Source organism: Hemitrygon akajei, chromosome 10 (assembly GCF_048418815.1).
Source record: "Hemitrygon akajei chromosome 10, sHemAka1.3, whole genome shotgun sequence".
In the NCBI taxonomy this organism is placed as follows: Eukaryota; Metazoa; Chordata; class Chondrichthyes; order Myliobatiformes; family Dasyatidae; genus Hemitrygon; species Hemitrygon akajei.
In genome coordinates, this window is record NC_133133.1 from 54,046,919 (window position 1) to 54,072,574 (window position 25,656).

At 38.0% G+C, this 25,656-nt stretch overlaps 1 protein-coding gene across 1 annotated transcript in view; it reads right to left on the reverse strand.

The window, feature by feature from the left end:
* The window catches only part of LOC140734402 (ATP-binding cassette sub-family C member 5-like), a 159,442-nt gene that overhangs the window by 97,159 nt on the left and 36,627 nt on the right, over nt 1-25,656 (reverse strand). Inside the window, exons 5-8 of the mRNA XM_073058296.1 lie at nt 11,747-11,894; nt 8,271-8,504; nt 5,344-5,517; nt 1,132-1,279 (exon numbers count right to left, since the gene is read on the reverse strand). Coding sequence (XP_072914397.1) covers nt 1,132-1,279; nt 5,344-5,517; nt 8,271-8,504; nt 11,747-11,894 — 704 coding nt within the window. The remainder of the gene's footprint in view (nt 1-1,131; nt 1,280-5,343; nt 5,518-8,270; nt 8,505-11,746; nt 11,895-25,656) is intronic.

Genomic DNA, 25,656 nt, shown 5'->3' on the forward strand with positions numbered 1-25,656 from the left:
TCTGAAAATTTCATTTATTTTGTTTAAGCAGGAGTGTTGTTATAACTGTAAACTACTGTAGAACCATATTCAGATAGACTATTGTCCATTTTTCTGTAAAAATTGAAAATAGGAAATGAAGTATCTTACTTGATTTAGATTTTAGCAACAAAACATGAAACAGAATTGAGAAAGGTCTTGAAACTGATAAAGATTCCATCCTCATCTATGCAATATATCATGTCGCATTGCTGAGATGTAAAATCCAGACATGAGAGAGTAACCCCAAATTGAGTAAAGGAATATGTCAGTTATTAAATCTATGAAGGCTTTATGCCAGTAGGTACAGCAACATGTTCTGCTAAGCTTGTTACAGATGAATACCAGTATGTATTCAAAAATCTTTTACAGAATTTGGGATCCCTAATACATATGGTAATGTACTGACGACTTATGGAATTTATTAATCAGACATGGATTGATAACCCAGAAATTGATTATTGAAAGGCCCCGAGAGAGTGGATGTGGAGAGGATGTTTCCTAAAGCAGGTAATTCTAGATCAGAGGACATGGCCTCACAAAAGATAGAATAGAGATGGGGAGGAATTTCTTTCGCCAGAGAGTAGGGAATCTGTGGAATTCATTGCCACAGACATCTGTGGAGGCCAAAGTCATTCAGTATATTTATAGTGGAGGTTGATAGGTTCTTGAGTAATTAGGGTGTTCATGGTTATGAGGAGAAGCCAGAAGAATGGGGTTGAAAGAAATAATATAGCAGCCATAATGGAATGGTGGTGCAGACTCGATGGGCTGAATGGCCTCAATCTGCTCTAATGACTTTTGGTCTTGTTTAAAGTGAGATCCAAAATCCATAATGAATTTGGGCTCACTTTTAAAAATCTAATGTTAAGGAGATGATGTTTGCCAATGCTGTAAAATAAAACCCAGAAGGTTAATTTATTTTGAAAATGGCACCCATGTGGGTCCAGACCAAAATAACACTGGGTTACTTTGTAACTGAAATGTATAGTGCCCTAAAATGCCCCTCCTTTATATCAGAAAGCTGCAAAACACTAACAACTAGGAAATCGTGGTAGCAGAATTTTTTCCAGCCATCCTGGAGGCACCCTTTGGTTTTCATGTTAAACTTACAATGAACCTTCTCAGCAAACAATTTTTCCCAGGTGTACATCTTAATGAACTTGATACAATTCAAAATTTCATTCATCAGCTGCACACGTCTGTCGGTGACAGCAATACATTGCTTCCTGAAATAAGTTGTCAGCCTGGACATAAACATCTATGAAAACATGAGAAAGATAGATTGCCTGTCAAAAATAAATATTGAAGTGAACTAAATTTAAGTGTAGTAAATCATTGTTAGTATCTTATTCCAATCATGAATTCTTTTCACAGGCTTAATTAACACCATCACCCAAGATGGCAAAATTGACTGAGAAAAAACAGCAATTGCAAATATAATGATGAACATCTCCAGCTGAGAAAAGATTAATTTTCAACCAGCATTTGATAAGTGAATAACTACTGACTTCAAACAAAAACAGAAAAAAAATGGACAAAAAGATGTCTGCATCGGAGATGAGAAAAGACAGGTTAACGTTTAGGATTGGGCCTTAATGAACTTTAAAAAAGAACTTAACAGCTAAATCAAAACAAAAGGACAACTGCACAAGTATAAAAAGCAAGTACCAGCAGTGTGGAACAACCTGCCTTAAATAACAAGCAATTGCAAGCTATTGAATAATGCAATAGAACATTATAGAAGTTAAAGATATCAAATAATTTTGGGGAGAGGATGCAAAAGAGGGGTTCTTAAGTTCCAGCAATATTCTGGAGATCAATTTTAGGGAAGGGTCAGAATACTTGCCTCTCAAAAGGGGAGAAACCAACAGGGTTATGTTTGCTTAGGGAAAAGGAGGGATTGTGAGGGGTGTTAAACTAACCTTTGTTGTGGGGGGTGGGAATCTGAGCAATGAGGGGGAAAAACAGATCTAGAAATGAAAAGCAAAAAATTAAGAATGAATGGGAAAGAGAACTTCAGGTATCTTTACCTATAGAGAAATGGGAGAAAATTCTCCAACAAGTTAACACTTCTTCGATGTGTGCTAGATAGACTTTAATACAATTTAAGGTGGTTCATAGGGCCTATATGTCTAAGGATAAGTTAGCTTGTTTTTATTGCCATATAAATCCTGTCTGTGACAGATGTAATTCTGAGGTAGCTTCCTTGACACATATGTTCTGGTCTTGTCCTCTTTTGGAAAAATATTGGAAAGACATTTTTGATATTATTTCAGTAGTTTTGTATATTGACTTACAACCTCATCCTATTACTGCAATTTCTGGATTACCAGTGATGAACTCTAGTCATTTATCCCCTTCAGCTTGCCGTTTGATTGCATTTGTTATGTTAATAGCCAGAAGATCCATTTTATTTAAATGGAAAGATTCTAATCCCCCTACTACATTTCAATGGTTTTCCCAAACTATAACATGCTTAAACTTAGAAAAAATTAGGAGTGGTACTATCACTCCTTCGGTTAAATTTAAAGAAACTTGGAGGCCATTTATTCAACATTTTCATATGATGTAAGCTGACCTTTTCCGAATCCTTCTCAAGAACTTTTTGTTTGTGCATTGAGGAGCAGAGTTAATGACAAATAATGATTTTAACCAATGAAACATGGCAGTCCAGCTTCTGTTTTGTTTTTGTTTTTTTTAGTTTGGGGGACATTTTTTGCATAACATTTTTTGAATCTTTTTCTTGTTCAGTTATTAAGAGATTGGGGAGCTTAGATTACACATGTTGCTCGGAGTCTGTGTCTGTATACGTTAACCATTATTAATGTAATCCCCATCTCCTTGTATCATTATCATTGTTATGTTTATCAACTCGAAACTTAATAAAAAAGATTGAGAAAGAAAGAAAGAAATGAAATCAGAAAACTTACTTTGAAACCGAGTTGACAGAGAAAACAAAGGTTAGCACATAAGCAAAAAAGGGCTGATAGTACATTATATATCTAAATGCAAGCGAGGTAGTGAATAAGACAGGCACTGAGCACACTGATAGTAGAGCTATTTCACAAAAAAAACTTAAAGGGGGGAGTTGAACGGCAACTTAATGCTCCTAGTTAAAGGGTTTTCAGTTGAGAAAGAGGAGTAAAAAAGGTGAGAATAGTGGTTAAAGAAACATTCACTGCTGTGAGAAGAAATGACATGGTAGAAGAATCATCAAACGAGATAATACAAACTGAATGAAAAAGATATCAAAGGAGCAATCACATTGCAGGGGTGTATTTCAGACCTCCAAACAGTATAAGGAGATGGAACAGCAGTGACTGTTTCCTTAAGCAACAATCTCATCCTCTCCCATTTTATCCCTGTCACTCAGCTGAGAATCCTTGAACTTGGAACATTAGGCTTCCATTGACCCTCCCCACCCCTTAAGTAGTTTTGTACTATAGCTCTATAATCGGTGCTCTCAAGGACAGAAGAGTATTAACACACTAGGAGAGTAATAGGGGTGGGGGTAATTTTGATTACTCAAACTCAGAGACGGTCAATGTTAAATGTATCAACAGCACAAAATTCCTAAAATAAATTATGAACTTCCTTTGTCCTATTCTGGATTTAGTTTTCAAGAATGAAGCTAGCTTCACACGAGCCAAAATTTCATTGCACTCTGGTGAATATAACAATACACTAATCTGAATCGGAATGGTGGAATTTCAGTGAGCTCAGAGTTGTGGTACTGATCATTCTTCAGTTAGAATTAACATAGTTTTGGAAAAGAATGAAGATAAAATTGGACTGAAGACTCTAAATGGGTAGAACAATTTTACCAGATTGAGAGTTATTTGACAGAAATGGACAAAAAAGAGTGGCTTGGGAAATAAATCACTCAAAGAGTATTGGGAAACATTTAAGGAACAGATCCAAGGGATTCAGAAAACTGTCAAATCTGGAGTCTCATATGGCTGGATGGTTTTAAAAAATAGTAAAAGCTATGTGATGCAGGAAAAGGGGTCAAGTTGGATACAGTAGTAGGTATGATTGGAAGGGTGTTTTCAATAGGACCATGGGATTCAGTACTCCTCTTGGTACTTACTAAAATTAATGATTTACACTAAACATAAGGGGCACATTAAGAAAATCTGCAGATGATCTAAAAATTGAATATGTCTTTCAAGTCAAGTCAACTTTTATTGTCATTTCGACCATAACTGCTGGTACAGAGCATAGTAAAAATGAGACAACTTTTTTCAGGACCATGGTTTACATGACACAGTACAAAAAACTAGACTGAACTACGTAATAAAAAAAACACAGGGAAAGCTACACTAGACTACAGACCTACACAGGACTGCATAAAGTGCACAAAAATAGAGAGGACAAAAGTTTAGAATACAGGTAGAAATAGGTAGTCTGGTTGGCTGAGCAGTAAAGTGGGATTTAATTTAGAAAAGTGCCATAAGACAAGGGAATACAAATAAATAAATTATATTGAGTGATACTGAGAGACAAAGCAAATGGTAGTCCAACAAATCCTTAAAGATGGTTAAAAAGTGATCTAAATAATCTATGTTCAGGGATGCCAGAACTGCGAGCAACACTTCTTTAATCACTGCATTGAGTACTTTAACATTAAAGAAACTACAATACAAGAAAGCACTGAAACAGATATAGAAGAGAGCTATGAACAGCGTACCAGGACTGAAAAATTGTAGCTCTGATGAAAGATTGGAATATTTTCAGACAGTGTGGTTGGCAAAAAAGTTCAAAATCTTAAGAGTTTGTCAGGTAATGAACGGCAAAAGTGAACCACCAGGGTTACCTCTTTCAAAGCAAACAGATATCACAATACAAATGTACTGTCCTGTAAAATATTAGTGGAAAAATAGTCAAATAAATTTATCACAGGACATTATAAACTGAGCCTCAATCACATACATTGGTCTATTAGTAATTACTTCATCATTCATACTTAAAACAAAATTTTAACAAAACTTATAATTTCTTTGTATTACAATGGGGAAGGATGATCTCCCACTTGCCCACTATGAATTCAAAGAAAATGCCACAAAAGCTTGAAAAGGCAACATGAAAGCAATGTACATTTTTAATTTTGATTGAATACTGAACAACCAGAATGTAAAATTCATTCATATCTGTTTTTTCTAGTATTACACTTGTACTCTGTCTCATGGCCAAAGTATTTCAAAATGTTACTAACAAGTTCCAAAAAGTAAACATGTCTTGAGTGCCAACTATGCCCTCAAGTTTAAAGAGTGAGCACGTGGGATGTCATACAAACTATTTGACCAAGGGTTCAGTGCATACCAATAATGGATAGATAAGAATGAAGACAGCTGATCCCAGTAGAGCAGTAGGCCCAAAAAAAAGAGCTGTATAGATAATTCCCAGTATGGCAACAAATGGACCTCCTGTCAACATGGAACCCACAGAGGCCACTTCAAAGAGCCGTTGTCCGTCATTTGAGCAGATGTTCACCAACTGAAAGAGAATGGCAAAGTAAATGTAATGTTCTGCACCATCCAAGAGTACAAAAATAGATGGAAAGAAATGTGGAATGGTTACAACAGACAGTGCCACACACTCACCCTCTCCTGACAGCCTGCCCACTTCTTTCAGATACTGTTTCCAGCTCCTCTTCAAAAGTTACAATTGAATCCACCCCCACTACCAATTCCATTCCAGAATGTATTAATGTAAAAAAAAATCCTCCTACCGTGTGGTACTTTGCCAATCACTTTCTTGACCCCGCTCCCAAAGGGAATAGCTTAATAATACTCTGAAAGCCATTCATTAATTTACCTTGATAAGACTTCCTTAGAACCCCTAGTTTTGAGAACAAGTCTGGCTTCTCCAGTCTATCTACACAACTAATGTCCTCAATCTCTGGAATCTCTTCTGCATCCTCTCAAAAACATCTTTCTTCATGTGGCACCCACAGGTGGATACCACGCTGCTTGTGGTTGAATCAGGTACACTTGCATTCTGTGCCTCTACTTACAAAGTTCAGGATTCTGTATTGTCTTTTAACTCAAATTTTTCATTCTACTTTTCCAACCTCAAATTACAACCCCTCCTCCCACTATCTTTCTGTTTCAGTACTCCTTTTAGAATAGTGTCCCTGGTTTATTTTGCCTCTTCTTCCTACCAAAATGTAATACTTCATATTTTCCAGCACTAAAATTCCTCAACACCTTTCTGCTCATGCTACTTGTCTATCTATATCTCCTATAATTATCCTCCTCACAGATGAGTACACCTCCAAGGTTTGCAAATTTGGGAATTGTGCCCTATACACCCAGGTCCAAATTTTTTTTTAAACTGCAGCTCTAGATCTAACTCTTGGGGATCTCCACTGCATAATTTCCTCCTGACTGAAATACAGGCTTTAATTTTGTGTGTCATATGACATAAAAAGCTCTGTTCTCTGGCACATGCTGACCAGTTATAACAGTTAGCTATATATCAGTTTGGGAGCTCCTTCAGCTCTGCTCCCCATGTCTGCTTGGTAGCACCCTCAAAACTGTCAAAACTACCCCAGAAAACTACCCTACGTCTGTGCTGATGTCAACAAGGGAGCTGCTCTGTGCTATCCCATTGATTTTCAATGATGACTAAGGCCTGGGCGAGGTTGTATGGAAGACCTGCAGTTGCCCATGCTGCAAGTTTCCCTTCTCCAAACCACCGATGTTGTCCAAGGGAAGGGCATTAAGACCCATACAGCTTGGCACCGGTGTTGTCGCAGAGCAATGTGTGGTTAAGTTCAGCTGAGGCTCGAACTAGCGACCTTCAGATCAGTAGACTGATGCCTTAACCACTTGGCCATGCACCTATCCCACTGATATAGTACAAAGATTCAGAGATACAGTGCATAGGGTTTGGGTGTCCTCGTGCATGATTCTTAAAAAGCTCAGTGACGATATAACAAGTAATTAAGAAAGCTAACAGAATGTCATCATTTATTACTAAAGCAACTGAATATAAATAGGGAGACTATTCTTTATGGCATAGGACATTGCCAAGACATTGGTACTTAAGGAAGGATATTAATGCAAAGCTTTCCTGGACTAATGGCTGTGATGGCTGGGTTGTCTTATGAAGAACAGTTTGACAGTCAAGACTTGTAACTGCTGAGTTTGGAAGATTGATGAGTGGAGATTTGATAGAAATTCCTCTGAAGGGGGTTGACTCTGGGTGCTTCCGTCAGTGTTCTGATGTCAGCTTGGGACTTCCCCGTCTCAATCTATAAGTGGCACATTTTGCAATTCCTTTCCATTTCACATATCTGTAGAAGCATTTACAATCCATTTTTTTTTAATTGCAGACTAGTCTGCTCCCTTTCCTTGACAATGCTTTAGTCCACTTTTGCTGAATTCTGAAGCTTCCCCGATCCTCACGATTACTGATTTTATTTTGGCAATATTATAAACCCTTTTTTCTTTGATCTAATACTATCTTTTTCTCTTGGACTGCATAGATGGTCTTCTTTTCCTTTTTTTTGCTTGAAGGGATATATATTACAGCAATCTATGTATTAATTATTTAAAAAGTCAACCATTACAGATTTACTATCATACGGTTTTATGTAGATTCACTAACAATAGGCGGCTCATGCCACATGTTTTAATAGTTATATTATTTCCCAGATTTTAAGTCTCTACTTTCAAATTTAATTACATCACTTTCAATATTACAATTATCACTATTTCCTAATAGTCGCTTAACCACCTGAATTGGCCCTTTCATATATTACAGTACTGGATCTAATACATCATGTTCCCTCACTGATTCCTCAACATGTTTATCTAGAAAACCTTTTTCCTTTGTACTATATAAATCAACCTTCCATATTGTTGGTGTTAATTTTATTTTCCTTGTCCAAATATGGGTTAAACTCTCCTATGACTATTGTGTTATTGTTTCATGCATTTCTAATTTGCCAAGTTACACTATGTCCTATTTTAGGCCCCTGCACAACTAAAGTTTTTCTCTCTTGCTATTTGTTTTGTGTCTTTAAATTGATTCTACTTCTTGATTTTCCAAACTAAAATCCTTCTTTGCTACAGCCTTTATGCCATTCTGTAAATTTACACCAGTTTTATCCATTTTGCTGATCTCTTCTAAAAACAAACAATTCACATAGAATACTTAATGCAAAACCCGAGTGCTAAAATAGATATATTTAAAGAGATAAAACATCCTTTTCATGTAGTGTACAACAAAAAAACTCTTACTTCTCCAACTGTAATATCTTTCGGGTTTCGTAGCTTAAGAATTTTTTCAAAGGCCAGTGTAAGTAATGCGCCCCGGAGCCGTGTTCCAGTGCGATAGTTTAAAGCCCAGGTCAATGCAAATAACCAGGAACGCACCAACTCGGCCATGAAAATGCCCCAGACTAACAGCAGTCCGTATTGAAGGTTTGACTCTGGGGCTTGTGCATACTCTAATAGTCTCCGAATGACAACAGCCTATTGGAGAAAGACAAGTGTTCAGTATCACTCCAAATCATGGCAAAACTTCAACAAAAAACATGTAGAGAATATATGAGTTTACAATTTTATTCTCCATTTAATTTTGTAGCAATTTTCATAACATTTTCATTTAAATGAGCCAGAAATCCTCAGAAATAAATGAATATAACAGTGGTAGGGGGTGGGGTGAGGTGGGGAAGAAGCTACTTCTCAATTCTTGGCATGTAAAGCTCCTCCCAGGGAATATTATTCCATAAAGTCAATACAAATATTTCATATATCAATATTAAGATCCTAACCATTATATGACTGGTTTATGAAAATATATGAACAGTGGTAAATAAAATGTCAAAGTTGAAGCCATTTCACATTAGCAACAGGTAGGATTGGAGCTCTTTATTGACTTCCAGCTTTGCCACTGTTATTAGCACTATGTCCAAGGATGAAGCACAAATATTACTGAATTGAACTGTCAGAAGAGTTCACAGCAGCTACAGCTGGCAGATGTAGTACAAGCCCTTTAATTTAAAATGTTTTCTAACAATGAAAAAAATGACCCTATGGATAATAGTTTCTCTGAAGAAATATATCTTTGACCAAAGAATTGTATCCAAACGTTGCTGCCTTTTAATGCAACTTTACAATCAATATGAATAAGGGTTTAAATTCCCACTAAACCTCCACATAGAAACATAGAAAATAGGTGCAGGAGTAGGCCATTCGGCCCTTTGAGCCTGCACCGCCATTCAGTATGATCACGGCTGATCATCCAACTCAGAACCCTGTACCTGCTTTCTCTCCATACCCCCTGATCCCTTTAGCCACAAGGGAATCACTGAGGAAGCTGCAATTGATTCAACTGATGCAAATACACCTCCTCCTTTCTGTAAGATTTTTAGTTGTTAGTACAAAAATATTATTCTTAAACTACATTCAAGGCATTTTGGGTGTTAAATGAAACATACTCTGGATTTCCAGCACCTGCAGAACCCCCTGAACTTGTGGACTACACAGGACATTTACTTGTTAGACGTTTCTGAAATAATTTAATCCTTTATTGAATTACATTCACACTTCAAGGTTTAATTTTGACTTCAAAACCAATTAGCACAGAAACCCAAGATTTGAGTGAATCTGTCTCTGTGGTTTTAAATTCTAAGCTTGTGTGTTATAGGATGGTTATGTACAACAGGTACATAATTACGTACAAATGAGATTAGAGGCAGATCACAAATATTGGTCAATGCTTCCCAATGAAAGAAGTTACTCCAAATTTTATTTAACACTAAACAATAAATAATGAAGCAGCAAAACTCTATGACTGTGAAAGTGTAAAACTGAGGTCCCCAGAGATAGGGGTTCCAAATGCTACTTGTATTCCTTTAATGAATGAATCTCAGAAGCACACAATGTACTTTATGAATTTGTTAAATTGTATTGCGATGTCAATCCTTTGCTGAAGTCCATCTTTTCAGTACTACTCTAACTCATCATCTTCTTCCTCCCTCTGGTTTTTAAACAACAACTAGAAGTTCCTACGAAAAAGCTAGCAGATTTGCAAAGAGAGTTTTGAGGAGGAGAATTTTCCTGAGGCGGCAGTGTGATCTTGTTGCACCTGCAAAAAGTTTGACAGATTGTGTCAGAAGGCAAGGTATAACTGGTAAAACACCCAACAGTAGTGAATAGGAGATACTAGCATTGTGATTGAGTCATCTGCCACTTCTACTGAGGAGTTCAAGAATGTGAACTTCAGAGACCCGGCAATAAATATAGCTACAGTATATGCTTCACATCCAGCATCATAATCTGCCAAGAAGTTTCACAATCCTGAGGAAATCTGTATCCAGCTTAAAATCATGTCCAAAAAGTTAAGAAGTCTGTCATACCATTTTGGGCCATCTCCAATACATAATGGGCCAAACCTTCAAATCTCATAAGATTAATTTTCAAAATTTGCAGATTTTGAGTAAGTTTCAAGGCAGAGCTGAGTCCTGGACAGTCAATATCCAAATCTGACAGCCTGAAGAGTAAGCCAGAGCTTTTGGGAGATTGGTCATTCGCAGTGGCTTTGAACTATTTACAGATGTGAAGTCCAAACATGCATGACTAGCCATAATAGAGTAGGAGAATTATATCACTTTCTCAGGATGGCAACTGATAGCAACCAGTATGACCAAGTTATCTGTTCTGGGCATTGGTTCAAATTCAGAAGTCAGCAGCAGGGCTGGTAGAGGAACCAGCTCCACAAGTTACTGGCCCCATTGGAACTATGAGGAACAACAAACTTCCAGCAGCCAAGCAGAAGCACTAGAGAAGTACCTATACATCATAACAATCCACCTTCTTTTAAAGCATCCTAGGTATATTATTTTAGTGATAAAACAATTTATTACATCACAGTGTTTGATAATAAACTGATCATCATTATTATATTCAAATTTGATCTCTCGTTTCATATTATTGCTTCTTAGCAGAATTCTCAGGAAATCACCAAAATGAAGGTTTGCTGAATTGTTTTACATTGGAATAATAAAGAAAAATGTTGGTTGGTGCTGACAAGTTTATTTTCTAATAAATTTTAGGTAAAGGGAAGTTAGGATTTTCTTGAAAGTTATGTTTTCCCCACTCTCCTTAATTCATTCACTATCTGTCAGTTCTCAACTGTTTTCTTCCATTACTCCTTCCCTAATGAAACACTTATGGTCACAGTGGATTGATTAGATTGTTAATAGATTGATTTTCTTTTCATCTGTCCCTATAATTGCCTAGGTGTGCTAAAATTGGGTCCATGTATAACATCATTGTGTTGCACTTTTATTTTACGTTGTATGGTTGAAGTAGAGGAAATTACCATAATAATCTAATCATGAAGTTAGTTCCTGGCATTTTTCTACATGTGAAAATATTAAATAATCAGGTTTCTATGATAACTCTTTATGGTAGCTCTGGGAAGGAATCATGATCACATTTGTTCAAAGTAGGTGCCTATTCTCACACTTAAGAACAAATTTCATCCCCTGACATCCATGTACCTCAAAACTTTAACTCTCTGACCCCAGGCCCAATCTTATGAAACAGCAACTCCTTTCCAGCCTATTTGTCCAACAAAAATAATGCATTCTGAATTTGGGGTATTGTCTTAAAAATCCAAAACATGATTCGGCTTTGCAATAACTTATTCAAATGAATCACACTGTATAACTTATTCAGAGAATTAAATGATGGGAGTTATTACTCACAGGTCCCACAAAGCTGGCTATCATTGTAATCATCAGGCAGCCAACAGCGATGAAAGCCCTTGTTTGACAGAACCGCCAGGCCACTCGCCCCAGAGAGGCCTTCTCTCGTCCATACTGCTTCAGTTCAGCTTGCCATAGCTTCTCAAAGCTGCATTACCAACAAAACTAAAATGATTACATACTAGAAATAGATCATACCTAGGCTTATTTTAATAGGATGAACTGTACTTTAACACGAGTAAGCAGGATAATTTAAAGCAATATAAGTGTTCTATAACTTAAAATGAAGGTGCTGTTAGAAAACAAAAGATTTAAAAAGTTAGATACAGAGTGCCTTTTTAAAATCAGTGGTTGTGATACAAAAAAAAGACAATGAATTCTATATAAAATAATTCTAAGGCATCCTTGTTACCAAGAAGGAACCTGAACACAATCAAGTGGATTGTATTACATAAAAGACAGTCTTGGGTCAGGCAAGCCACTTGCACTGGCTACTTATGTACATAAGTATGCATTTAGATTTTCTGGATCCACAGATAGCAACCTCTAGTAAGTTCTGTTTCTATATCTGTTTGTGTTGAAGCCAAACAATTTTACAAAGAGATAACGTCATGGTGGAGCATTATCTGCATGGAGTGCTCTCCAATAATTTGGGCACAGGAGATAAAATTTCCTCTGGAATTTTTGCCTTTAACTCCAAGTTGATAACAACAGAAAATTGGGTGGGAGAGCTTCCCTATTTATCAGACAATTCATGTACAAATTGTGTGTGGCTGAACTATCAGCATTCTTTATTTTGTCCAACATAAAATTCCCAAAACAATGTTGAAAAAGTTAAGCTTTATTTCTGAATCCTTCTTTCACAATATCTTAAAATCAAATTGCTGTAAGCTTCAGATAGTAGATGGGTGACCACCAGTAGAAGTAAGGGGGGTGAGCAGTCAGTGCAGTGTTTCCCTGAAGACATTCCTTTCAGCAATAAGTATATCTCTTTGGGTACTGCTGGGGGGGGGGGGGGGGGGGGGGGGGGATGGGGTTTGAGCACCTATCAGGGCACAGCAGCAGTGGCCAGACCAGTGGCACTGTGTCTGACTCTAAGGCTCAGCAGCGGAAAGTAAAGTCAGGTAGATTGATAGTGATAAGTGACTCCGTAGTCCAGGATTTTCAGAGCAGCTCCAAAATATTCTCAAGGGGGAAGGTGAAGACATTGGCACCAGTGGCATAGGTAGAAAGGGGGAAGAGGTCCTGTGTAGAGAGTATAGGGAGTTAGGAGTTATAGGTGATGAACTTAGCATGGATCAGTACATGGTGCTATGATGTTGTGGCCACACCAAAACTTGGTTGAGACAGAGACAGAGATGGGGGGGGGGGGTGAGTTGTAATACTACTCAAGGACAATATCACAGTTCAACTCAGATGAAACATCACAGATTCTATCTAGGTTTAACTCAAAAACAGGAAGGGTGCAATCACTCTGATGGGATTGTACTACAAAACCCCTAATATCCACTAGGGTATTGAGGAACAGGTATGCAGGAAGATTGAGGAAAGGTGTGAAAACCATAGGGTTGTTATCATCAGGGACTTCAAATTTTCTAATATAAACTGGGACCTTCTTAATGCAAGTGGATTAGATGGGGAGAATTTGTTACGTGCTGCCATGAGGGTTTCTTGAATCAATATGTAGATTGTCCAACAAGAGGAGGAGCTGTACTGAATCTGGTGTTGAGTAATGAGCCCGGCCAGGTGGTGAACAACCTTTCAATGGGTGAGCAGTTAAGGAACAGTGAACCCAAGTTTTAAGAGAGCTATAGATAAGGTTAAGCATGGACATTGTGAGAGAATCTAATTCTGGAGCAGGGCAAATTACAAGAGTATTAGGCAGGAATGAGGGAGAGTTAATTGGGAACAGCTGTTTTTTGACACGTCCACAGCTGATATATGGAGGGTGTCTAAAGACCAAATATACAGAGGATAGGACAATATTTTCCAGTCAGAATGGTTGCAAGGTAAGAGAACCTTGGATGTTGAGGGAGAAGATAAATTTAGTCAAGAAGAAAAAGGAAAAGTATGTAAAGCTCAGGAAGCAAGAATCAAACAGTAGGCACAGGAGCAGAATTAGGTCATTTCATCATGGCCGATCCTGGAGCATATTCAACCTCATATACCTGCCCTCTCACCATATTCCTTGATGCCCCAACTAATCAGGCATCGATGAACTTTCGCCTTGAATATACCAACAGACTTGGCCTCCACCACAGTCTGTTGCAGAGCATTCCATAGATTCACCACTCTTTGGCTAAAAAAATTCATCCTTACTTCTGTTCTGAAAGGTCACCCATCAATTTTGAGGCTGTGCCCTCTAGTTCTGGATACGTCCACCGGAGGAAACATCCTCCCCACATCCACCTTATCTAGTCCTTTCAACAGTTTGTACATTTCAGTGAGAATCCCCCCTCATTCTTCTAAAATCCAGTGAGTACAGGCTCAAAACTGCTCCTCATAAGTTAACCCCTTCATTCCCAGAATCATTGTGAACCTCCTCTGGACTCTCTCCAATGACAATACATCCTTTCTGAGATAAGGTGTCCAAAACTGTGGACAATACTGCAAGTATGGCCTGACTAGTGTCTTGTAGAGCCTCAGCATTATCTCTTTGCTTTTATATTCTGTTCTCCTTGAAATAAACGGCAATATTCTATTTACCTTCTTTACTACAGACTCAAGCTGTGAATTAACCTTCTGGGAATCTTGCATGAGGACTCCTAAGTCCCTCTGTACCTCTGACGTTTGAATTTTCTCCCCATTTAGATAATAGACTGCGCTATTGTTCCTTTTACCAAAATGCATTATCATACATTTCCTAACACTGTATTCCATCTGCCACTTTTTTGCTCATTCGTCCAATTTGACTAAGTCCTGAGGCGATCACATTGATTCCTCAGCACTACCTACCCCTGTACCCATCTTCGTATAATCTACAAACTTTGCCACAAAGCCATCAATTTCATTATCTAAATTATTGACAAACATTGTGAAAACTAGCTATCCCAGTACTAACCCCTGAGGGACACCACTAGTCACTAGCTACCAACCAGAATAGGACCCCTTTATTCCCACTGCTGCCTCCTGCCTGTCAGCCATTCCTCTATCCATGTCAGTATATTTCCTGTAACACCATCGGATTTTTTGTTAAGCAACCTCATGTAAGGTACCTTATCAAATGCCTTCTGAAAATCTAAATAAATGACATCCACTGCCTCTCCTTTGTCCACCTTGCTTGTTACTTCTTAGAAGAATTCTAACAGATTTGTCAGGCAAGATTTCCCCTTACAGAAACTATGCTGACTTTGACTTATTTTGTCATTAGTCTCCAGATACCCTGAAACCTCATCTTTAATAATGGACTCCAACACTTTCTCAACCACTGAGGTTAGGCTAACTGGCCTTTAATTTCCTTTCTTTTGTCATCCACCCTTCTTAAGGGATGGAGTGACATTTGTAGTCCTATGGGACCATGCCAGAATCAAGTGAATCTTAAAAGATCATGACCAATGCATCCATTATCTCTTCAGCAACCTCTCTCAGGACTCTGGCTTGTAGTCCATCTGGTCCAGGTGACTTATCTACCTTCAGACCTTTGAGTTTGCCCTGCACTTTTTCCCTTGTATTAGGAATGGCACTCACTCCTGCTCACTGACACTCAGAGACCTCTGGCATACAGCTGGTGTCTTCCACAGTAAAGACTGGAGCAAAGTACTTTTTAAGTTCATTGGCCATTTCTTTGTCCCCCAATACTACCTCACCAGCATCATTTTCCAGTGGTCCAATATTAACTCACCTCCATTTTATCAGAAAAGGATTCAGAAAGGGTCAACTTACATCATATGAAAATATTGAATAAATGGCCTCCAAATTTCTTCAAATTTAACTGAAGGGTCCATGGTACCACTCTCTACTTCTATGCAGTTGTAATGCTACTGCTGCACTGTAATTTCCTTTTGGGACAAATAAAGCATCTATCTATCTATCATTTAGTTTCAATGGCAATTGATAGAAGTTATTATTATATAAGTTTAATGTAAATGGTTGGCTTCAAAAATATCTAATATAATGTCTTCACTGGTGTGCATTGAGACTGGAATTGGCATGGCCTAATTAGGGAGTCCCAACATTGTTTTTTACGGTACAGTTCATGGCTTACTAACTTGACTGAGTTTTTGACAAGGTAATGAGGATGATTGATGAAGATGCAGCTATGGATGTTATCTACATGGATTTGAATAAGGCTTTTGACAAGGCCCCTTGTGGAAGACTCATCCAGAAGATTAACATGCATGGGGTCAGTGGTGAATTGGCTGTTTGGGTTCAGAACTCACTTGTCCATGGAAAACAGAGGGTAGTGGAAAAGGAACTTATTCTAGCTGGAGGTCTGTGATCTGTGGTGTTCCACGGGGATTTGTACGAGGACCTCTGCTATTGGTGATGTGTATAAATGACCTGGATGAAAATGTAGATGGGTGATGGGTAAGTTTGCAGGTGATATAAAGATTAGTGGCATTGTGGATAGCATACTGTAGATGACTGGCAAAATATATAGCAGAAGATGGATCAGTTGCAGATATGGGCAGAGAAATGGCAGCTGCAGTTTAACCCAGCCAAATGTGAAGTGCTGCACCTTGGTATGTCAAATATAAAGAAAGAGTACACTGTTAAGGACAAAGTTCTCAACAATGTTGATGAACAGAGGGATCATGAGGTCAAAATTCATAGCTCCCTGAAAGTGGCAACACAGGTTGATAGGGTGATTAAGAAGGCATATAGCACACTTGCCTTTATTATTCAAGGCATTAAGTTCAAAAGTCAGGAAGTCATGCTGCAGCTTTATAAAACTCTACATCTGGAGTGTTGCATGCAGTTCTGGTTGTCCTATTACAGGAAAGATCTCAGGGTTTTGGAGACGATGCAGAAGAGGCTTATCAGAATGTTGTCTGGATTAGAGGGCATGTGCTATAATGAGAGGCTGTTTTCTCTAGAGCAGTGGATGCTGAGGGGTTTATAAGATAATGAGAAGCACAGATAGAGTAGACAGAGAGTATTATTTTTCCAGGGTTGAATGTCTAATACCAGAAGGCATGCATTTAAGGTAAAAGGGGGTAAATTTAAAATGTTAGGGCCAATTTTTTTACACACAGAGTGATAGGTTCCTGGAATGCGCTGCCTGGAGTGATGGTAGGGGTAGATACATTAGGGACTTGTAAGAGCAGTTTAGATGGGCATATAAATGTGAAGAAAATTGAGGGATATTGACATTGTGTAGGCAGAAGAAATTAGGTTAGGTAGCCATTCCGTATCTAATTTAATTGGTTTGGCACAACATCCTGGGGTGAATGACCTGCTCCTGTGCCATACAGTTCTATGTTAAATTTTTCCAGAACACATTCCCCCCCCCCAAATATAAACAGAAACATATTACGTACCATCTGAGGTGCATTATACCTAAAAGCAAAGGTTCTCACAATGCTTTCAGATCCTTGCAGCATTGAGAACCTTTGAACACTAAGAAACCACTTTTGCCTATGGTGCTTTGCCTGTTCAAGTGAAGATCATAGTCCCTTTGAACACCTGAGCAAGCAGATGATTCTAGAGCTCAGTAACAGATCTAATCCATACCTCCCAGTTTGTAATATGCTGCTGAGTTGGGGACATCAAGGATGCTCACTACTCAAAGAACGGGCCTCGTGTCTGTCTCCCTCCGTAAAAACTTGCAGTCGTTTGAATTTGCCAGGATTGTGAATTTGCCATAAGATGAGACATGGACACAAGTAAAGTCCACAAGTAGGAATGGACAGGAATTGCAAAGACTATTATGTGCAATTATATGAAAATCTATGTAGTCAATGCCATACACCTAGGGAACATATCTGACAACTTCATTCTCATGCAATCCATACTGCCTGCCATATCACCTGCCACTTTGGTGCATATTTGCCTTGTAAGTCATATAAGGCATATAAGTCTTTGGTCAAAGACTTTCACGTATTCTGTACATATATTCTTCTGTCCTGACGAAGGGTCTTGGCCCAGAGCATCAGTTATTTATTCTCTCACTAGATGCTGCCTGACCTGCTGAGTTCCTCCACCATTTTGTATGTGTTGCTTCCGTAAAGTATGGCATGTAGAATTAGACCTAGTGCTCCAGTTGTGGTATAACCAATTCTTGGTACAGATTCAACTGATTCTACCTTTCTATTTATCAGTTATAGTATTCCAAACACTTGAATAACTATTCCCTCAATATGTCCTTCCACTTGCAAGGAATCCTCCCTATGTACACCTGCATCCCCTTCCGTTCCTGCGCACCTCTAATGACTGTATCATTTAGTACGCCTACATCCTTGTTCCTGCACACCTCTAACGACTGTGTCATTTAGTACACCTACATCCTTTTGTTCCTGCACACCTCTAATGACTGTATCATTTAGTACACCTACATCCTTCTGTTCCTGCACGCCTCTAACGACTGTGTCATTTAGTACATACTGCTTCTGCTTTTTCTTCCTGCAAAAGTATGTGACTTCACATTCCATTGTAGAACATTTCATCTTACACTTATCCATTCATTCAGCCAACCTGTCCATATTTCCTTGTGGCCTAGCACTCCTCCTCCTTACTGTTTACCACATTTTTAAGCTTTTACTCATCTGCAAATTTGGAAATTTCAAAACTGCTTTTCAACAAGTTTACATGTCAATCTTTATTAACAAATTTAAACATGTTAAAGTTTATATACTAAAAACCTACAATGAAACACCACTGCATACCATTCTCCACTGAAGAGAAACATTTACCACAATTTCCTGTTTTTTAAAATTTTTATTTATCGAGATACAGTGTGGATTAGGCCTTTCCAGCTCTTTGAACTGTGAAGCTCAGCAAACCCCCAGTTTAATCCTAGCCTAATCATGGGACAAGTTACAATAACCAATTTACCCACCAACTGGTATGTCATTGTACTGTGGAAGAAAACCGGAGCACCCAGAGGAAACCCGCAGTGGTGGGAATTGAACCCTTGTACTGTAAAGAATTGTGTTAGCCACTACATTACCATGCCACTCCCAAGACAATTTTCCATGCTGTTGTTAACTGCTTTATTTTTGCCAAGCAACATTTTGTATATAATTTTATCAAATGTCTTTGGTGAATCCAAGATAACATCCACTGAATCCTACATCAAAAAATCCGTTTAGTCCAATATAATTTACATTTATCAAATACATGGAAATGTTCTGTTATAACAAAAATGGTTCCTATTTTCCTTGATCATTGTTCACAGGAACTGTGAAGTCCACTATATACAATGAATAACCTTGGTGCAAACTGATAAAAGTAGGACTAAGTATCTTAAGGAAGGATGTGGAATGAGGAAGTACATTTCTGTAAGTTTTAAATTTTTGCAAGGTATTATCATGGAAAATGTCCACTGTATCTGAAACAAATTAAGTTCATGCACTTTTAGGTTCCATCATTTCACTTGAATAGACAGTTTGGGAAGGATTGAGTGAATGAGATATATTGAACCAATGGGTTTGTCAATGGCTTTTTAAATTGTACTCTGCTGGAATTTTATTTATTTATTACATTAAATGCACCTGCCTGAAAATAAATTTCTCCCCATATCTAGGATCAATGAGTACTGTATCTGCACACAACCTGACATGGAATGAAAATAAATTTCTTGGCAAGATGATTAAGTTAACTTATCAAGGAAGAATTATGTGGTCCAAAGATTCCATATTCAAGATGAAAGATGAAAATAACTGCAGCCTATTGCTGCTACAACAGAAACAGTACTCTGAGGGAAAACACCTGCAAAATGAATGACTATCAGGATAAACCATTCAAACATTTTGATTGAACTTCATTGCTCTTTCAACAAGACTGAAAGTTGATCAGAGTAAATTGCTTCTGCAACCATTTCCAGCTCAAACCATACCGCTTGGGAAATCCAGACAGGTACAAAATATTGAATCATGCTTGGGAGATGATATTTCCCTGTCAGAGATGTATGCAATAATGCCATACTCCAGTAACACCCCATTTGAAACATTACAAAGTAATGTAAATTCTATCCTGGATCTCCCTACCAGCATTATAACAAATTTCCCAGCATTTCTCCCAATCCTTTGCCTGTCATAAATCCATGATCACTTCCACAGACCTGAGATTCTACTCCCCCTCCTTCATAATTTCACGGTTGGTTCGGTAAGTGTTTAATCATCTCAAGGGCAAACTTATCAGCAACTTAATGAGAGCATTTTAAATGAAAATCATTAACTTTGTTTAGTTTGAAGTTGTTGCTGGGGAATGTCAGGTGCAATGGTTATAATATCAGATTCAATTCTACCTAAATTCAGTAGACCTCTATATAGATCAGAAACCACAACACACTGTCCTCATTAATAATTTAAATAGTCACATTTTCTGTTAGCTCTTTCTCTGAATCTGAAAGTTCTATTGTTCCATTTCTGCAGATCTAAATCTAGAAGATATATTTCTAACATTTTGTACTTGGCAGATCACTTTGGTCCTTGAATTCTTCCTTAGTTAGCAGATTTCCCCAATGTTCTGCTGCTAGACACCATAGCCAGAAAAACATCAGAAAGATTTTCCACACTCTCAGCATCTTGGTTTTAATTCCAATCAGAGGTTTTTTTTATGGATGTTAGTAATTATTTTTATTTGATATGCCATTTCAAATATTTTGGTTTTGAGAACATCTTAATTTAGTGAGAACTAACTTGTTCTGCTCACAAATAGAATTGAGAAGCAGAATAACAGGATCTGGACCATATCATTTATCAAAATACCTCAATTACACTGAAGACAAACTAAATCACAAAGATGTGTGGCCTCACTTGAATTGACAGGCTACTTTTCTTTATAATTAACTCAATAAGTTAAACCACAGTGATGACTGGATCTAATTAATTCAGATACTGCGGTCAAAATAAAAAAAAAGGTCACACTTCCCTCAAGCAAGAATTGTGTAACTTAATTTAAACAAGATGTTTTATTAACTGCTGAAAAGTTGAACCAATCCAAAGCACGTATGGTTGTTGGCATACTAGGTGCATTATTTTTATATTCTTAAGAGCAGAGGACATAAGAGCAGAATTAGGCTATTTACCCCCACTGAGTTTGCTCCATTATTTGATCATGGCTGATCTCTTTTCCCTCTCAATCCCATTCTTCTGCCTTTTCCCCATCATCTTTGATGCTGTTAGGGATAATCAAGAAACTATCACCTCAGCTTTAGGTACTTATCTATTTATTTATTTCAGACGCTGCACAGAATAGGCCCTTTGACACATGCTGCACAGCATTGCCCGATTTAACCCTAGTCTAATCACAGGAAAATTTACAAGGAACAATTAACCTACCAATTGGTATGTCTTTGGACTGTGGGAGGAAACAAGAGCATCCAGAGGAAGCCCATGCAGTCTTGGGGAGAACATACAAACTTCTTTCAGACAGGGGCAGGAATTGAACCCATGTTACTGGTAATGCAAAGCGTTGTGCTAACCACCACTTACCAGAGGCTCTCCATGATTTGACCTCACCAGCCACTTGTGGCAATGAATTCCACAGATTCACCACCCACTGGCTACAGAAATTCTTCATCTCTGTGAGTGCCTCACTAAAGTAAAAACTAAGTAGACATGTATCGCAGGCTCCTGTGCATTTCTCTGATAAGTTTTTGGAGTTATAAAACAACAATTTCCCTTCATACTTCTAAATTCCAGTGAGTACAGGCCCAAATGCTCCTCATAGATGAAACCTTTCATTCCCAAGAATATTCCTGTAAACCTCCTCTTGACCCTCTCCAATGCTAGCATGTCCTCTCTGAGATATGGGGCCCAAAACTGCTAACTATAGTCTGACCAATGCCTTATAAAGCCTCAGCATTACATCTTTACTCCTATATTCTAGTCCTTTCAAAATAAATGCTAACATAGCATTCCTTACCACCGACTCAACCTAGACATTAACTTTTAGGAAATCCTGCACTAGAACTCCCAAATCCCTTTAAATCTCTGATTTCTGAATTTGCACCCCATTTATAAAATAGAAGAAGAAGAATAGCCCTTAACTCAGTATGGAGTTATCGGGGCACCATCATGACAGAGTTTCCGTAGTAAGCTAGTCTTGTTTTTACGAGGCCAAGTTGCTAGCTCGATGCTCAACCCAACTTGAATTCGAACTCGGGAACCTTCGCTCCAGAGTCCGGCGCTGATATTATTGCGCCACCAAGCAGGACATTTACAAAACAGTCTATACCTTTATTCCTTCTACCAAAGTGCACAGCCGTACATTACCCTACACTGTATTCCATCTGTCACTTCTTTGCCCATTCTCCTAAATTGTCCAGGTGCTTCTGCAGATTCTCTGCTTTCTCAACTCTACCAGCTTCCCAATCACTTTCTCCTTAGTGATAATGACTACTCTTAGTGATAATGACTACTCTCACTTCTGCCCCCCCCCCCCCACAACACTCCTGAATTTCTGTCATGCTGCTGGTTTCATCCACAGTGCAGACTGATGCCAATTACTTATTCAGCTCATCCACCATTTCTTTGTTTCTCATTACGACCTCTCCAGCATCAGTTTCCAGTGGTCTGATGTCCAGTCTTGCCTCTCTTTTATTCTGTATATATTAGGTACCCACTTTATTGTGCTATTGTCTAGCTTACATATAACAATTACAGCACGGAAACAGGCCATCCCGGTCCTTCTATCCATGCCGAACGTTACTTTACTAGTTGCCTTCTGTTGGCTTTTAAAAGCTTCCCAATTCTCTAACCTCTAACTATATTGTTCCATATTGTATGCCCTCTCTTTTGCTTTTATGTTGCCCTTTGCTTGCCAGTCATGGTTGGCTCATCCTTGTTTTAGAATGCTTCTTCTTCTTTGGGATGAACCAATCCTGTGTCTTCTGAATTACTCCCAGAAACTGCAGTCATTGCTGCTCTATCATCATCCCTGCTGGTGTCCCTTCCAATCTTCAATCAAATTTCAAGGAAATGTTTGCTCACTACTTTATCAGATGTCAGATGTGAAGAATATGTTCAACTGGTCCAATATCATAACCAATTTTGTGGCCAATATAATGAGAAAATGCCCAGCAATCTATTGGCTCCTTCCTGAAGGCAGTTAGAGAGATCACAAGCAAAGGAATCGAAAATCAACCAAAGACACAAGATCATGCATGGACAGCTAGAAAAGAAAAATGCAAGCAATGTTGCAGATAGATGATTGACAGCAAACCCATGCAGATCTGATGTAGATGATGAATTACAAAATCTATTTATATGAAATCAATAGCTGAGGATAAGATTCTAATTCAGCATTGATGCAATCAGTATTTGATTAAAGCAACTGCCAGCAGTTTCCAATCAACCCTGGTTTAGAATCAGCTGAAAAAAGTAAAAAAGAACGTAGTTGGAATGCCTTTGGAAGAAATCTGGCACCTATGAAATTAAATGCCACTTTCTTTAAAAGGTATCATTTTAAGCTCGCTTATCAACAGGATACTGATGTGACTGATTGTCTTATAGCAGCCGAATTTACATCACATTGACTTTAACCAATCTGTTGCCATCCCTGTTCCTTAACAGAAGTAAATCATCTTCCCCTATAATTTAAGAGACCTTTAAAAAATTATTTCCAATGAATGATAAAGATATGGCTACATGACCCATGTGTCAGTTTGATTATGCTTCAAACAATTAGATTAAGATTTACACATTTGAAAATTAAGCATGCTAGTAGCAGGAGAGCTCACAACTGAAAATGCAGTACATCATTGTTCACAGACACTGGGACTTCTTACTCAAATAAAACAAAACAAAATGCTTGCTTATAAAGTGTAACGGTGAAACATCATAATTAGGGTTGGATATATTGCCTTGCATTATCGAGTATGTGCACATGGTGTGAAACAAATGCTGATAGAAGGGGAAAGTCTGTGGTATTTTATATACCCTGTATTTTTGTGTAGTAGTGGGAGTTTATTCTGTTCAAATTTAGGCATCTTGTATCAGCACCATAATACTGAAGAACACAATTCTCCAACCTTAAAACAAAAGTCTCTGCTTAATATCTGAATCTAGAAGAACTATTTTATCAATACAATATTTCAGTAATCATGAGGCTACATATGTAGTCTACGTAAAAGGAACAAAGCTCCATCTTTAAAAACATTACATTTGAAGAAATCCATTCAGCTCCAAAGGGTGCCATAGATGATGACATAAAGGATGTATGTGATCAATGAAATAGAGAGACCCACATGTGCCTTGAAATTTGACCTTTTAGGAAAGAATCAGGGAGATAGTGGGGAGCATTGTATTTACCTAATAGCATATAGATATTAATCATATTTATCTATGATTTATCTGGAAATGCAGTATTCTGTTATTGTTTTAATTTATTTTAAATTGTGCAAAATTGATTTCTCTGGTGACTGCTGAGGAATTCCAAGTGAGACAGGCATGATACCTGATTACTCATTGCCAACAAACTTTGCAGAGAAAACTTCAAAAGGCACTGGCCTTCTGATTAGCATACTTAAGGGCCTTCAGTCCTGCTTACAGCGTCTATCTCATGTTCCAATAAAAATTGCTTATGAATTTAATGACAGGACTAAATTTCTTACTAATTAGGAACAATCTGCCCTGTAGCTACTACATTTGTATATATATATATATATTAATATTTATATGTTTATGTTTATGTTTAGAGATGTAAGGAAAGGAGTGAATTGAAGGCTGTGATGAATTGTGATAAGGAGAACACGCTAGGTCTCAGCTTTGAATATTTCTTCTTTAGATATTGCAACATAGAGAATTTTATTTACAAGTATTTTATTAAAAGAACTCACAGAGAAAGATTCTTCCATTATGTGCCCATCACTGCACAAACAAACTAGCTCAGCCCAATTCTATCTTTAGAGAGACGTGGCTATATACTGTGAATCTTTCAAAGGATGCACACGTACAATATTACATATACCACCTATGCTACAGAGTATGAAGGGCATGGAGTCAGACAAGGATCATAAGGAGATGATGGGAAGATATAATTGGGAATTAGGAAAACAAATAATTCACTGGAGACTTACTCAAATCAGACTTCTATTGCCAGTATAGGAACTGCTTAGGCCTTACACAGTCAAGCATGCTTTACAGATATATTAGAAACAAGCTTCTGCAAGAGAGGACATGGGTGACATGGACCACTTCAAAACATGTATAAGTAAGGGCATAGGAAGATGTGTATTGTATTGTTGGTCACTATTGCAAACTTTGTTGACACACTGAGGTATCTGGGACTTTGCAACCCATGCAGCTATGTACTCATTTTTTACGCATATTTTACTTTTCATAATAATTAGATTTTGAAATGCATAAACACCTGGAGCTACCCAATGCAATTTCCAGCTAAACAAATCTGATGACTGGTTTGTGATGTTAATCCATGTAAGCTGTCTGATCTCTGTTTTCAATGGGGTTTCAGTAAATATGGACACATATATAGAACAAATGTTGGGAAAATATGAGTCACAAACTGCTGATGTTGCTGTCTTTATGTGTAACTTAAGTCCTGTCCTGGGCCCATCATATAAATATAGTTGCAAAGAAAGTACAACAGCGCCTCTGCATCCTCGGCATGCCATCAAAAACCTTGGCAGACTTCTATAAAGGTGTGGTGGAAGTGTGCTGGCTGGCCAATTTATGGCCTGGTATGGGTCTCCAAAGCCTTTGAGCAGAAAAACCTATAAAATTTGCTGATGATACTAAGCTGGGTGGCAGTGTGACATGTGATGAGGATGTTAGGAGAATTCAGGG